This window comes from Notolepis coatsorum, assembly GCF_963971535.1.
Source record: "Notolepis coatsorum genome assembly, chromosome: 11".
In the NCBI taxonomy this organism is placed as follows: Eukaryota; Metazoa; Chordata; class Actinopteri; order Aulopiformes; family Paralepididae; genus Notolepis; species Notolepis coatsorum.
Window position 1 is genome coordinate 16,660,406 of NC_140175.1, and position 12,271 is coordinate 16,672,676.

The 12,271-nt window shown below is 44.9% G+C and overlaps 1 protein-coding gene across 1 annotated transcript in view; it reads right to left on the reverse strand.

Annotated features, from left to right (window-relative positions):
* Positions 1 to 12,271, reverse strand: part of LOC311237490 (allograft inflammatory factor 1-like) — a 36,260-nt gene that overhangs the window by 14,824 nt on the left and 9,165 nt on the right. Inside the window, exons 4-5 of the mRNA XM_084325409.1 lie at positions 4,710 to 4,751; positions 2,667 to 2,832 (exon numbers count right to left, since the gene is read on the reverse strand). Of these exons, the coding sequence (XP_084181535.1) occupies positions 2,667 to 2,832; positions 4,710 to 4,751 (208 nt within the window). The remainder of the gene's footprint in view (positions 1 to 2,666; positions 2,833 to 4,709; positions 4,752 to 12,271) is intronic.

The following is a 12,271-nucleotide window of genomic DNA, read 5'->3' on the forward strand; positions in this document are numbered from 1 at the left end:
AGTCGTATATATAACCAAAATTCCCTCAGGATGAATAAAGTATTTCTATAAACATACATTATGTACCTTTTTTTCCTGTGGTTGATTAAGTACTTTATTTACGACAAGACTGTGTGGATCTCAAGGGGGTTAAATGTGAATCATGTAAAGGAAATACATAATGTGCTGCAGCTGCTTGAGGAGTAAATCAAGAGTTTCTTCCTCCAATTCTCTGCCAAGAGGCTGGACGCTGCACGGCGACGACTCTTTTCAAATATGTGCTTATTACATACAATTGTGGCAAGGATGCCTCCTACCCCCTCACACACAAAGTGTCCCCTGTGATGACAAAGGCTTAAAACGTCACACAGAGTGTTCATTTGATCCCAGGGCTGAGGGCAAGAATGAAAGAGAAAATGGGATCCACCAGAGCTCCCCGTCGCTCTCTCTCTCTCTCTCTCTCCTGTCGTATAGCGGAGGAGGCTGAAGTGGAGGAATTACACACATCGGCAGGTTCTACTGCAGTGATGTCAGTCTCTTACTGGAACGAACGCAACGAAGAGGGAGGCGAGGGATGAGTACAACGCTGGTGTCGTGTCAAAACCGCCGACCTTGGAAAAAAAAGCTACTTTTATGGAAAAAATTGCAGATTTGTATCAACTCCCATGCATTTTGAAACCGACAATGGGTGGATGGATGGGTTACTTTTTATTTAAGGGCTCTACAGAGTCAGGGAACTCACTTGGCATATATAGTATTATTATATATATATAGGATCTAGGGATGGGAAAAACTTCACAAAATTGCTATTCGATTGTCACTGGAGTGGAAACTATTCGACTACTCATGGAAAATCGCCCGCCCCCCCCCCCCCCCCCCACTGTTGACAGCTAGATATGTGCGAGTGGAACCAAGCTAGCGTTACTTACAACAACAGCACTCATTCCGACAGTTAAATCACTGATGCTTGAAATGTGTGAGCTTAGTGAAACAACCTGGCAAACGTACAAAAGTTGCTACCATGCAACATCTCCGGTCTCTCCTCCTTCATCTTTCTTTTCTGTTCTCCCTGCTGTTGACAGACTGTTATGCTACCTGGCGAGCTAGCGAGCTGTACCCAGCATGCCGTTCAGCGGTGTAACAGTTAATAGGGCTCCTCTCTCGATACACAGTGTAGTTGCTGGTCAAAACAACTAAACTACATAAACTATTAGATTTTTTATTTTATTTTTTATAATTTAACAACTATTCGAAAACCAATGCCCATCCCTAACAGGATCCATTAGAGGAACAATCAGGACTAGGGGTCTCGATTCAAGTCAAACAAGAAATAAACGAACAAAACGAATGAACGAATATAAAATGGAAGGGATAATCTTTTCACCCGACAACAGAACATAAATAGCGAGTGAAAAGGATTAAAGTGTACAACAGCGGTAATAATAAAACAATCGAGAGGGGAAAGTGGGGTGTTTTCCTCAGTTGATTAGTGTATTTAGGATTATGGGGGGAGAGATTTGTCTAGCTAAGGATCTGGCCAGCTTAGTCCAGCCGCGAAGCAGCCGACACACGCCACAGTCAAAATAACACTGACCACCGTCCACCGGTCAGTCCTCCCCGGCGCAGGGCTGCTTTAAAGGGCTTACACAAGCTACGCTAACCCCTTCAAAACAGCTGAGAGGCCAAACGCGAGCCTCTATAACCCCAAAAGGCCTCTGAAGGAGGAAATGCTTACTTTATCTTTCTGCAAGGGTAAAATTACACAATTAGCTACGGGGTAAATACAGTCATTAGCATGTCCAGTGTTTTCCCTGCCATTATAAGGACTTAGACCCCCCCCCCCCCTTAAAATGTTCACCAGCGAAACAGCGCCTAAGCCCTCCAAAGAAACTCTGGTATCATCAAGTGCCTAAGCATATGATCTTGACTAAGGATAAGGATAGGCTATGATGGTTTGGATCCGCGAAGATTATAAAGAGCTGACGCCATGTGTGAACAGTGGTGACATCACTGCATGTCATCCCATATTGTGAACCCCTGTCGACAAATAACACACCAGACACATACACAGCACGGCACAGTACAAGATAGTTTCTCTCGCTCTCTCTGGAATAAATAATACTTGGGCTCCCCCTGACAAACGGAGCGAAAACAACAGATGTCAACAATATATGATGATCCAACAGATGTCAACATGACAAAAAACAGATGGGCGACAGGTGTCAAGTTCAAACACACACACACACACACTAGGGCTGCTCGATAATCATAATCACGATAATTATTTTTGTTTAGTTATTGAAATGATTTGATATGCTGTGTGATTTGATATGCCTTTTTTTGTGCTTATTTCTGTATGTACACTCGACGTGACTGTTGTCCTCTCGAGTTTAAATAAAAGTTTGAAATGAAATCACGATTATTAAAACACGATTGATTGAGATATGATGAACATCATATGATGACGACTTTGTTTTAATTTTTTTTTTACCAAAAGCTGCCAACTTTTCTGTTGCCAACACTTGTTCTCACACGTTCCATACAATCCAAAAAATGCAATACCTGTGCAAATTAAATTTAAGACTTTTGACTTTTAAGGCCTTAAATTGAGAATTATTAATTTAATACCCGGCACACACACACGTGCGTCACTCACTCACACCCACACACACAGGAGGTGAACTCACAGTTTGAGGACGGCGGAGCGCTTGCCCAGCATCATCCTGACAAAGTCCCTGTAGTTGATGATGGTGTTGCTGCTGCCCCCGGTCACCTCCGAGATCATCTTCTTCACCTCCAGGTGGGTCTTGGGAACGCCCAGCTTCTCCATCATCTGCTTCAGACCCATGATGTCTGAGGACACAGAGAGGGGAACGTCAGCCACTCAAACGCAGGGATAGGATTAAAACCGGCTTTTATTCAAACAGTCTTCGTAAAGAAACATCGCAATACACGGGGGGAGAGTATTTCACGCTAGAAGAAGAACCTAGGCAGATAAGACGGGTGGTGAACATCACATATGCTATAGAGCTGCTATTAACACTTAGTAAAGTAATACATTCATTTAATTAATACACATTTTTTATGAATTCATCTGTGCATCTAAATAGTGTTGGGTACCGTTCACATTTGAGCCGATACCTGGGCATCGATACCGGTACCTTTTTCCGGTACTTAACTCTCTCTGTATCTGTACTAATAACAAAAATGTTATTTCAGTTGTAAAAAAACGTCTTCATTTCAACATTGTTATTTATTTAGAACATTGTTATTCATTGTTGTAACACACCACACAAACTAAAACCCCTCCATACCTCCTCCCAAACCATTCCTACAACCATTTATCGGAATTTGGATTATTTTCTACCTGGGTGGGTCTTAATCAAACTGCTCTCAAGGTACCGAAATGTACATGAATCGGTACTCTGTAGTACTCCGACGTAATTTGTTCGGTACCCGACCCTACATCTAAACCATTCATTTTCATGAAAGAAAACCCCCAGCAATTGGAAATGTACACTTTCCCCCCCATGACTGCCCACTGAGATTGAGCTGAAGCTGCACTTAAACAGGGCCTTTTTTTGAACAACCCGAGTGCTGTAAGTTCTGAATGAAACTCTTCTTTTGCATTTCCTATACTTTGGAACATTTAACTGCCACCAATGAAATGTTTCGAAGCATCAACGCAGTCTTTTTTTTAATCGATTCTCTTTTGTAAATCGATTTATTCTATTCAATCGATCAATCGTGACGGCTCTACTGTGCATGCATGTAAAGTAGGGCTGCAACGATTAGTCGACAAAATCGACGACGTCGATTATAAAAAATCGTTGACGAGGAATTGTTGCGTTGATTAGTCATAAAAAAAATTAAATAAATTATTATATATATATTTTTTTTTACTACCTATCTTTGTGAAAGTGGCTTCTCAGCTCTGGTCCAGCTGAAGACTTCTTAGCTTAACATAACAGACCGACAGTAAGTTTGGGGGAACTAATGGGATAACTGGGGATGTTGTTTGGTCCTGACAAGAGTCTCAAAGCAACTCTGAGGTCGTGCTCAATGTCCAATCTGTTCCTCTGCTCTGTCTTCAGCTGGACCAGAGCTGAGAAGCCACTTTCACAAAGATAGGTAGTGAAAAAAAAAAGAAAAAATTATATATATATATATTTTTTTTTATATAATTGTTTTTCGATTAGTAGACTAATCGAAAAAATAATCGACAGATTAGTCGACTACCAAAATAGTCATTAGTTGCAGCGCTAATGTAAAGGCAGGCATGCACAATCTCTACTATGGCTGGGTATTGTTTGAGAATTAAGGTTAAACAGAAGAAATGTAATAGCTTGGAACAAACATGGGCTCACTGACAGTTTAACCACTTAGGTGATATACCGCAGCATTTTCCGAATACTCAATAGTATTGAAACAATTCGATCGATACCGTAAACAAACATATTGAATTTCGTTGCCCGGCCCCCAGGGATGGTCGGCCGAACGCACAGTGCGAAATGGTCTCGCCCTGGCCTGCACTGCACACGAGACACAATAGTGACACATGAGCCCGGGGGCAGTGTGTGTGCAGACGACACACACCGCTTTAATTACTGCTGTCTCATATCGCTGACACAAACGTGCACCCGGGGGACAACAGACACCTGTTTTGACTGAGGCGCTGTCGGTGACAGCTGGCGTTTGTTTCTGTGGCGGCGATGTTGACGTTAACTCACCGATCTCCCCCTGGTCGTTCAGGTCGAACTCGACGTATTTATCTGCAAAGCAAAAAAAACAACGACAAGGTGTCATCAGTATACAACATAGAGATCCTACGGCTGACCACAGCAGTGATTCATTTGCAAAAAAACAACAACACCCCCATGTCCCTTCATTTATTTTTATTTTTTTCCTTTTTCTGTATTTTTCTCCCATCCCAATTTAGTCGTTATGCCAATTCCCTTCCTGGTCGTTGTGTGCATTTCCCCCCCACCTGCCGGCCTAGTAGGGAGGGTTGATAGATACTATCACATGTCTCCTCCGATACATGTGGAGTCAGCCAGCCGCTTCTTTTTCACCTGACAGCGAGGACGCTCACTGGGGGAGTGTAACGCGTGGGAGGATCACACTACCTCCCCCCATTTTCCCTTCCTCGCTGAGCAGGTGCCCCGACCGACCTGTAGGAGTCGCTGTTTACAACGACCAGGATACACAGACACCCCACCGGCTTCCCACCCGCCAACAATGCCAATCGTGTTAGCATGGACGACCGACCAAGCCGGAGGTACCGCTGACAGCTGGATGCGATACCAGTGTATCTGCGGTGGTAGGCAGGCGCTTAGTCCGCTGTGCTACCCAGCCGCACCCCCCCAATGTCCCTTCATAAGACTCTTTATGCCAACGTCACTCCCCACAGCTGGCATCTCTCACGAATCAGCGTTTTGATAAACACACATGACAACGAGGTATGTCACACACACACACGCGCGCACACATGCATACGCAGCTGACTTGACAAGATTATAAACACAAACAGCTGACAATGACAGTCGTGTGCATGATGTGTGTCATGGGCAGAGCAGTGGGGACACACACAGGACAGCTGAAAGGGCTTAAGAGAGGAGAGGGGGATGAAAGGACCGGGGAAGGAAGTGGTGGAAGAAAAATAAAAGATCTAAGAGTTCAAACCAGATACAAGTCCATGAGACGGGCTGTCGGCCAGATGCGCACGGTGGCTATTTTTGCGCGTATGCCATGCTCGGGTTGGGGTTCCTTTGCTCAGGTTGGGATTCTCGTCAAGGAATCCCAACCCGAGCACGACATAAGCGCAGAATAGTAGCCACCGTGTGTGCATATGGTCAATAGCCCGTTGTCAGCCGTTTATGCCGTGCTCGGGTTGGGATTCCTTTCCATCCGGTGGAAAGGAATCCCAACCCGAGCAAGGCATGAGAGCAAGGCCAAGGGGGAGGTAGGCAATGGCTTAGGAGGTAGAGAGCGGTCGTCTGGAAATCTGAAGGCTCCCGGTTAGATTCCGGCTCCTCCCAGAAGCGTGCTAAAGTGTCCTTGAGCAAAACACTTAACCCCTAACTGCTCCCGATGATCGAAGCTTCGAATGTAAAAAGAATTACATTCGGTACAACCCTAGTCAGTAGTGATGCGTTTTTCTGATGAAACCCATTCATCACGCAGACAGACAACACTGGTCATCATCAACACAGACAACACTGGTCATCATCAACACAGACAACACTGGTCATCATCAACACAGACAACACTGGTCATCAACACACAGACGGTGGAAGCTTCTAACTGATCACACAAAAAAAGAACAAACTTCTTACAGTCTGTACTATTATATTTACTACCCATCATGCCAATACGTTTATACTACTATGCACTAGGGGTGTAACGATGCATCGATTCAACTGCATCGATTTGAAATTGTTAGAATCGATTATAATAGAAATAAAATAAAATAAAGATTTTAAATCTTTTTAAAGATATATTTTTTTTATTGTTTTTATTGACCTATAGTCCATTCATGCTGAGTGAATCAGTTCCCCCAGCCACATTTGTGTATTCAAAATGTTTTGAGGAATTAACTGATGAGAAAATGTATCGAATCGTGGTCAAATGAAGAATTTCATGATGCATTGAATCGTTGCCTGAAGAATCGTAATCGAATTTAATCATTGTGAGGTCGCATCGTTACACCCCTAGTATGCACTCAAGAGTGTAACACTCAAGTTCAACACTATTTGATGAACAATACCACTGACTCTTAGCTGCCAGAGATGGACCCCTCCTGCTGACTTGTTGTTCACAATCTGTAAGTGGCTTTGGATAAAAGCATCAGCTAAAATAAAAAATTTAAATGTAGAGTCTGCCCCACGTACACTTACTAGTTGGCAATCTGTGAGCGTAGCAATACAAACACTTAAGACTGATAAAGAGTTATTTCCGGCCCCCCGGACTACACTTGAGAAACACTGTTGCTGCTGATAAAACCTGTACTGCACATTGCATTTTACACACTGCAAAGAATTTGCACATTGCACTTCACACAACATACTTTTTTTGGAACTGTACATAGCCATTTTGTTATATTAAAATGTTATATAGTATAATATCTACATCCTGTTATCTGCACTGCACACTTTTTAGAACTGTATATATATAGTCATCTTTATTTTAGTCATATTTTTTTATTTTTTTTTATATCTTTTTCCCCCTCCATTTTCCTCCGATTTTCTCCCATCCCAATGTTAGTCGTATGCCAATTCCCAATCCCCTTCCTGGTCGCTGCGCACTTACCCCCCACAGTCAGATCATCTGGGAGAGTGGAGGCTATCACGTGCTTCCTCCGACACACGTCCAGCCAATCAACCGCTTCTTTTCACCTGGCAGCGCGGATCCTCCCCGAGAGGGCGTAGCGTGTGGGAGGATCACACTATCCCCCTCAGGTCCTATCCGCGCTTAGGAGCCCCGACCGAACTGTAGGAGTCGCTGTTTACAACGACCCGGACCCACCCCGCCAGCTTCTCCCACCCTCTAATACTGCCAATTGTATTAGTGCAGACGGCCAGCCAAGCTGGTGACAACCCCGGAGCTGTGAGCTGGATTCGAACAGGCGAATCCAGCTCACAGCTCCGGGGTTGGTGACGAACGCAATCTCCGCTACGCCACCTAACCGCCATTTTATTCTTATTCTATGCACATTTTATTGTATTTATATTATGCTATGGTCGAGGAACCACAACAAATTGAATTTCACCCTTTCTTTGCTGTAACTAAGGTACTGAAATACGTGACAATAAAGGAATCTGAATCATTCTCCCCTGTTTCTAACCACTGCAGGCCTGGAATCACAAGGTTACTTTTGGCCAGTGGGCATTTGGCAGATTAGATTAGATTAGATTAAAATGTATTATCATCATTAGGGGTGTGGACATTTATCGATTCTAAAGATGCATCGCAATGCAGATGTGGACGATTCTGCATCGATGCAGTGACGGAACATAATCGATTATTATAGCCTACTAACGTTGATGTGTGATTTTACGCACATAACGTAGAACAATTTGAGCAAAATTGCTGCGGTGAAAAATGGTTAGTAAAAGTTAGACGTATGTAGTTACCTACTTGCTGGTCACAGGAGTCTTCAATAAAGTGTGGATGTTAATCCATTTTGTGAATCCATTTGTTGAAACAACATCTTTGTTGGCAGACGGCTCCTGCCATCTTAACGTTAGCAAGATAAGCATGCATAGCGCGACCTGTTAATTAACTTGTGTTCCGCTGGGAAAGACTGTTCATCACTGCATACAACTTGGTTTAATCCAAACATCCATTCAGAAACGTTGTATTATGAAATAAGACATTCGGCGATATCTGTGAATATTCCTATGCCTTATGCCCACTACGCATTCTGATTTAAGAACTTTCTAAATAAAAGTAAATTTATCCGACTGCTTGTATTAATTGATGAAAAAGTAGCCATGTGCAGTAATATAGATTATAAAATTGAGGATGTAATACATCGTAGAATCTAATCGTGGACAGCTGAATCATAATCGAGTCTAATCGTGAGGCCAGTGAGGATTCACAGCTCTAATCATCATCCAGCACACACAAGTACAGTACAATGAAAAGAGGTTTGTCATCCAACCAGAGTGCAAATAGTAATAGCAGTAAAGTGCAATAGTAATATACAATATACCGGTGATTAAACCGGGTACAAAATATACAAAAATTAGTACTACCGAGTGTAGTGCTAATCAAATGTATGTACAGAGTTGTAGTATAGTATACAGTGATACAGGTATAAAGACAGTATGGTAGTAGTCATACTGGCCAGCAGCGCAACTAGTAAGAGTAGGATATGTACAGATATAGATATAGTAAAGGACTATTGTGCAAGCAAGTACAGACAGATGTGGATAGATATATTATATGCAGGTATATTCAGACAATAGTGCAATAAGCAAATGGTGGGTCAGGTTGAACGTTGAACATTATGGCTAAAGGCTGGTCAAACTAGCTTCTACACAGTGCAGCAGGTAAGAGATTATTATGAATTGAAAATGGGGGACCCTGATGTAAACAAGACGAAAGTCTTTCGCTGGTCTGCATCCTTAACAATTGTGTGCATTGAGCCGTACTGTATTGTACCCATTCTGCAATAGTTTTTTTCAATCAATCAGATACATTCTGAACGGTCTTCTGAGGTACAGAGCCTACACAGGGGACGTTCTCCCCTCCTCCAGTGCACCCTTCTCTCTGTGGAGGATCTCTTTAGCGAGCCAGCTTACACCCTGCTGCTGCTCCTGTCACAATGGAGCCTCTGTGTGTGTGTGTGTGTGTGTGTGTGTGTGTGTGTGTGTGGAGGGAGGGAGAGAGAGAGAGGGGGCTTGAGCTGTGGAAGTTGGAACTGTGTCACCGTGTGAACCCATGGGGGGGGGACACGCACACAATGCTGACCCTGTTTGTGAACTTTGAGGAGTGGGCCCCCAACAACACACACACACACACACTCACTCATACCTCCTTCCCACCAACTTGAACCTGGTTCTACTTCTGGTGCTGCACAATCTTGATGTGACTAAGAGGTTCGCTGGGGATTTGGATTATTATAATTTTGTATTATTATTATTTATGCATAGGTATATGGACGACAATACGAGGTTCACTCTCGAAGTCAGCCGCCGTCTGTGAAGGAAGGGTGCGCTGTGTTTACAACAACAAGACATGTGGCACAATAAGTTTTATCTCGTCGTCACGATCGTGGGAAGACAAAACTGTGATTGAAACTAGATTAATCGCCCAGCCCTAAGAAAGGGCATCTCTCACACACACACACACACACTCTCTCACACATACCTTCTCCACACACACACACACACACACACACACCTTCTCCACTCTCTCACACACATACACCTTCCACACACACACACACACACACACAAAGAACACAGCTCTCCCAGTGGGCTGCTTGTCACGCCGCTGCCGGTCTCGTCGTCCACCATCGAAAGGTGATCTTTAAACTCGACAGCACAACCCATTGATCTCTTCCACTTTTCTTTCTTTCCGTCCGTCCTACATTCCTTCATCATCCCTCCTTCCAGAGCGGGGGAAAGAATGGCATCACCTCGGAACACCCCTCCCTTCAAATATGCACATTGTCTCGAGTGTTGACAGTCTGGAGTGTTCTCTTCCCCCTCGGTCAGGAGTCGGCTCTCCGGCGTAACGTGTTTGAGCGACACAACGGGCCCCGGAGGGCCACCAGGGGTCTCAGCTGGGCGTGTGGAGCGGCTTCAAAGCAAGGCTTCCGTCACTCACTCTCAAAACAATAACATCCCACTTTCACCTAAGGGCTGGGGTGATTTGGCCAAAAATGATATCACGATAAGGGGAATTGAACAGTTGTGGATCTGCTAGTTTCTTTTCTATCTTTTGGCGCTTTTTTGGTGGACAAACCACAGCACACACATGCCAACACAGGCCAATATCAGACTCGCGACTGGAGACCAGCTCTGCTAGCCGCCTACTGTGTACAGACGGTTTCAAACTGTATTTTAAAATTAGAAAGCAAACTAAATAAATGGACAAGAGAAAAAGAAATCTCAATTTGGTCAGTAGTGTCATATGGACAAGCAAAGCCATTACTTTAAGTTGCAGGCAAGAAGGACAAGTCTGTCCACAATCTTCATCGTTATCGTTTTATCGCCCAGCCCTACTTTCACCACTTCTTCTTCCTCCTCATCTTATGACTCTTGACAGCGAGCGGCGTTCAGGCAGGGAGCGACTCCGGTGAACCAGTCGCTAGGGTTGGGCACCGAAAACCGGTTCTAATTAGGAACCGGTTCCTAACTTCCGGTTCTGGAACCGGAAGTAACATATCTGCATTTCGATTCTTAAAAAAAAAAAAAAAGTTTACTTTGTTAATTAATACCCTAGTTACAGTACAGCAACCAAATTAAACTGTATCAAGTCAACTGAAAATGTGAATAGTATGAAAAAAAATTAAAATAAAAAAAAAAAATTATTCTCCTGCGAAATAAGCTGTGACCTGCACCTCAAAGAAGCGGAATCGAGAATCGTTCAGAACAGGAATCGATATGGAGAATCGGAACCGGAATCGTTCAAATCCAAACGATGCCCAACCCTACCAGTCGCCAGGAGTCCGTTCATTTTCAAAACGAGCTGGAAAACTCGGCTGGGAGTCACGAGTCGCCAGGCCGAACGAAACGTCCACGCCGGTCGTACCTTGTAGCTCCGCGAGAGAGACCGCTGTGAGGTCGTACCTTGTAGCTCCGTGAGAGAGACCGCTGTGAGGTCGTACCTTGTAGCTCCGTGAGAGAGACCGCTGTGAGGTCGTACCTTGTAGCTCCGTGAGAGAGACCGCTGTGATGTCGTACCTTGTAGCTCCGTGAGAGACCGCTGTGAGGTCGTACCTTGTAGCTCCGTGAGAGACCGCTGTGAGGTCGTACCTTGTAGCTCCGTGAGAGACCGCTGTGAGGTCGTACCTTGTAGCTCCGTGAGAGAGACCGCTGTGAGGTCGTACCTTGTAGCTCCATGAGAGAGACCGCTGTGAGGTCGTACCTTGTAGCTCCGTGAGAGACCGCTGTGAGGTCGTACCTTGTAGCTCCGTGAGAGAGACCGCTGTGAGGTCGTACCTTGTAGCTCCGTGAGAGAGACCGCTGTGAGGTCGTACCTTGTAGCTCCGTGAGAGAGACCGCTGTGAGGTCGTACCTTGTAGCTCCGTGAGAGAGACCGCTGTGAGGTCGTACCCTGTAGCTCCGTGAGAGAGACCGCTGTGAGGTCGTACCTTGTAGCTCCGTGAGAGAGACCACTGTGAGGTCGTACCTTGTAGCTCCGTGAGAGAGACCACTGTGAGGTCGTACCTTGTAGCTCCGTGAGAGAGACCACTGTGAGGTCGTACCTTGTAGCTCCGTGAGAGAGACCACTGTGAGGTCGTACCTTGTAGCTCCGTGAGAGAGACCGCTGTGAGGTCGTACCTTGTAGCTCCGTGAGAGAGACCACTGTGAGGGCGTACCTTGTAGCTCCGTGAGAGAGACCGCTGTGAGGTCGTACCTTGTAGCTCCGTGAGAGAGACCACTGTGAGGTCGTACCTTGTAGCTCCGTGAGAGAGACCGCTGTGAGGTCGTACCTTGTAGCTCCGTGAGAGAGACCACTGTGAGGTCGTACCTTGTAGCTCCGTGAGAGAGACCGCTGTGAGGTCGTACCTTGTAGCTCCGTGAGAGAGACCCGCTGTGAAGATAGCCGGAAGCTCTCG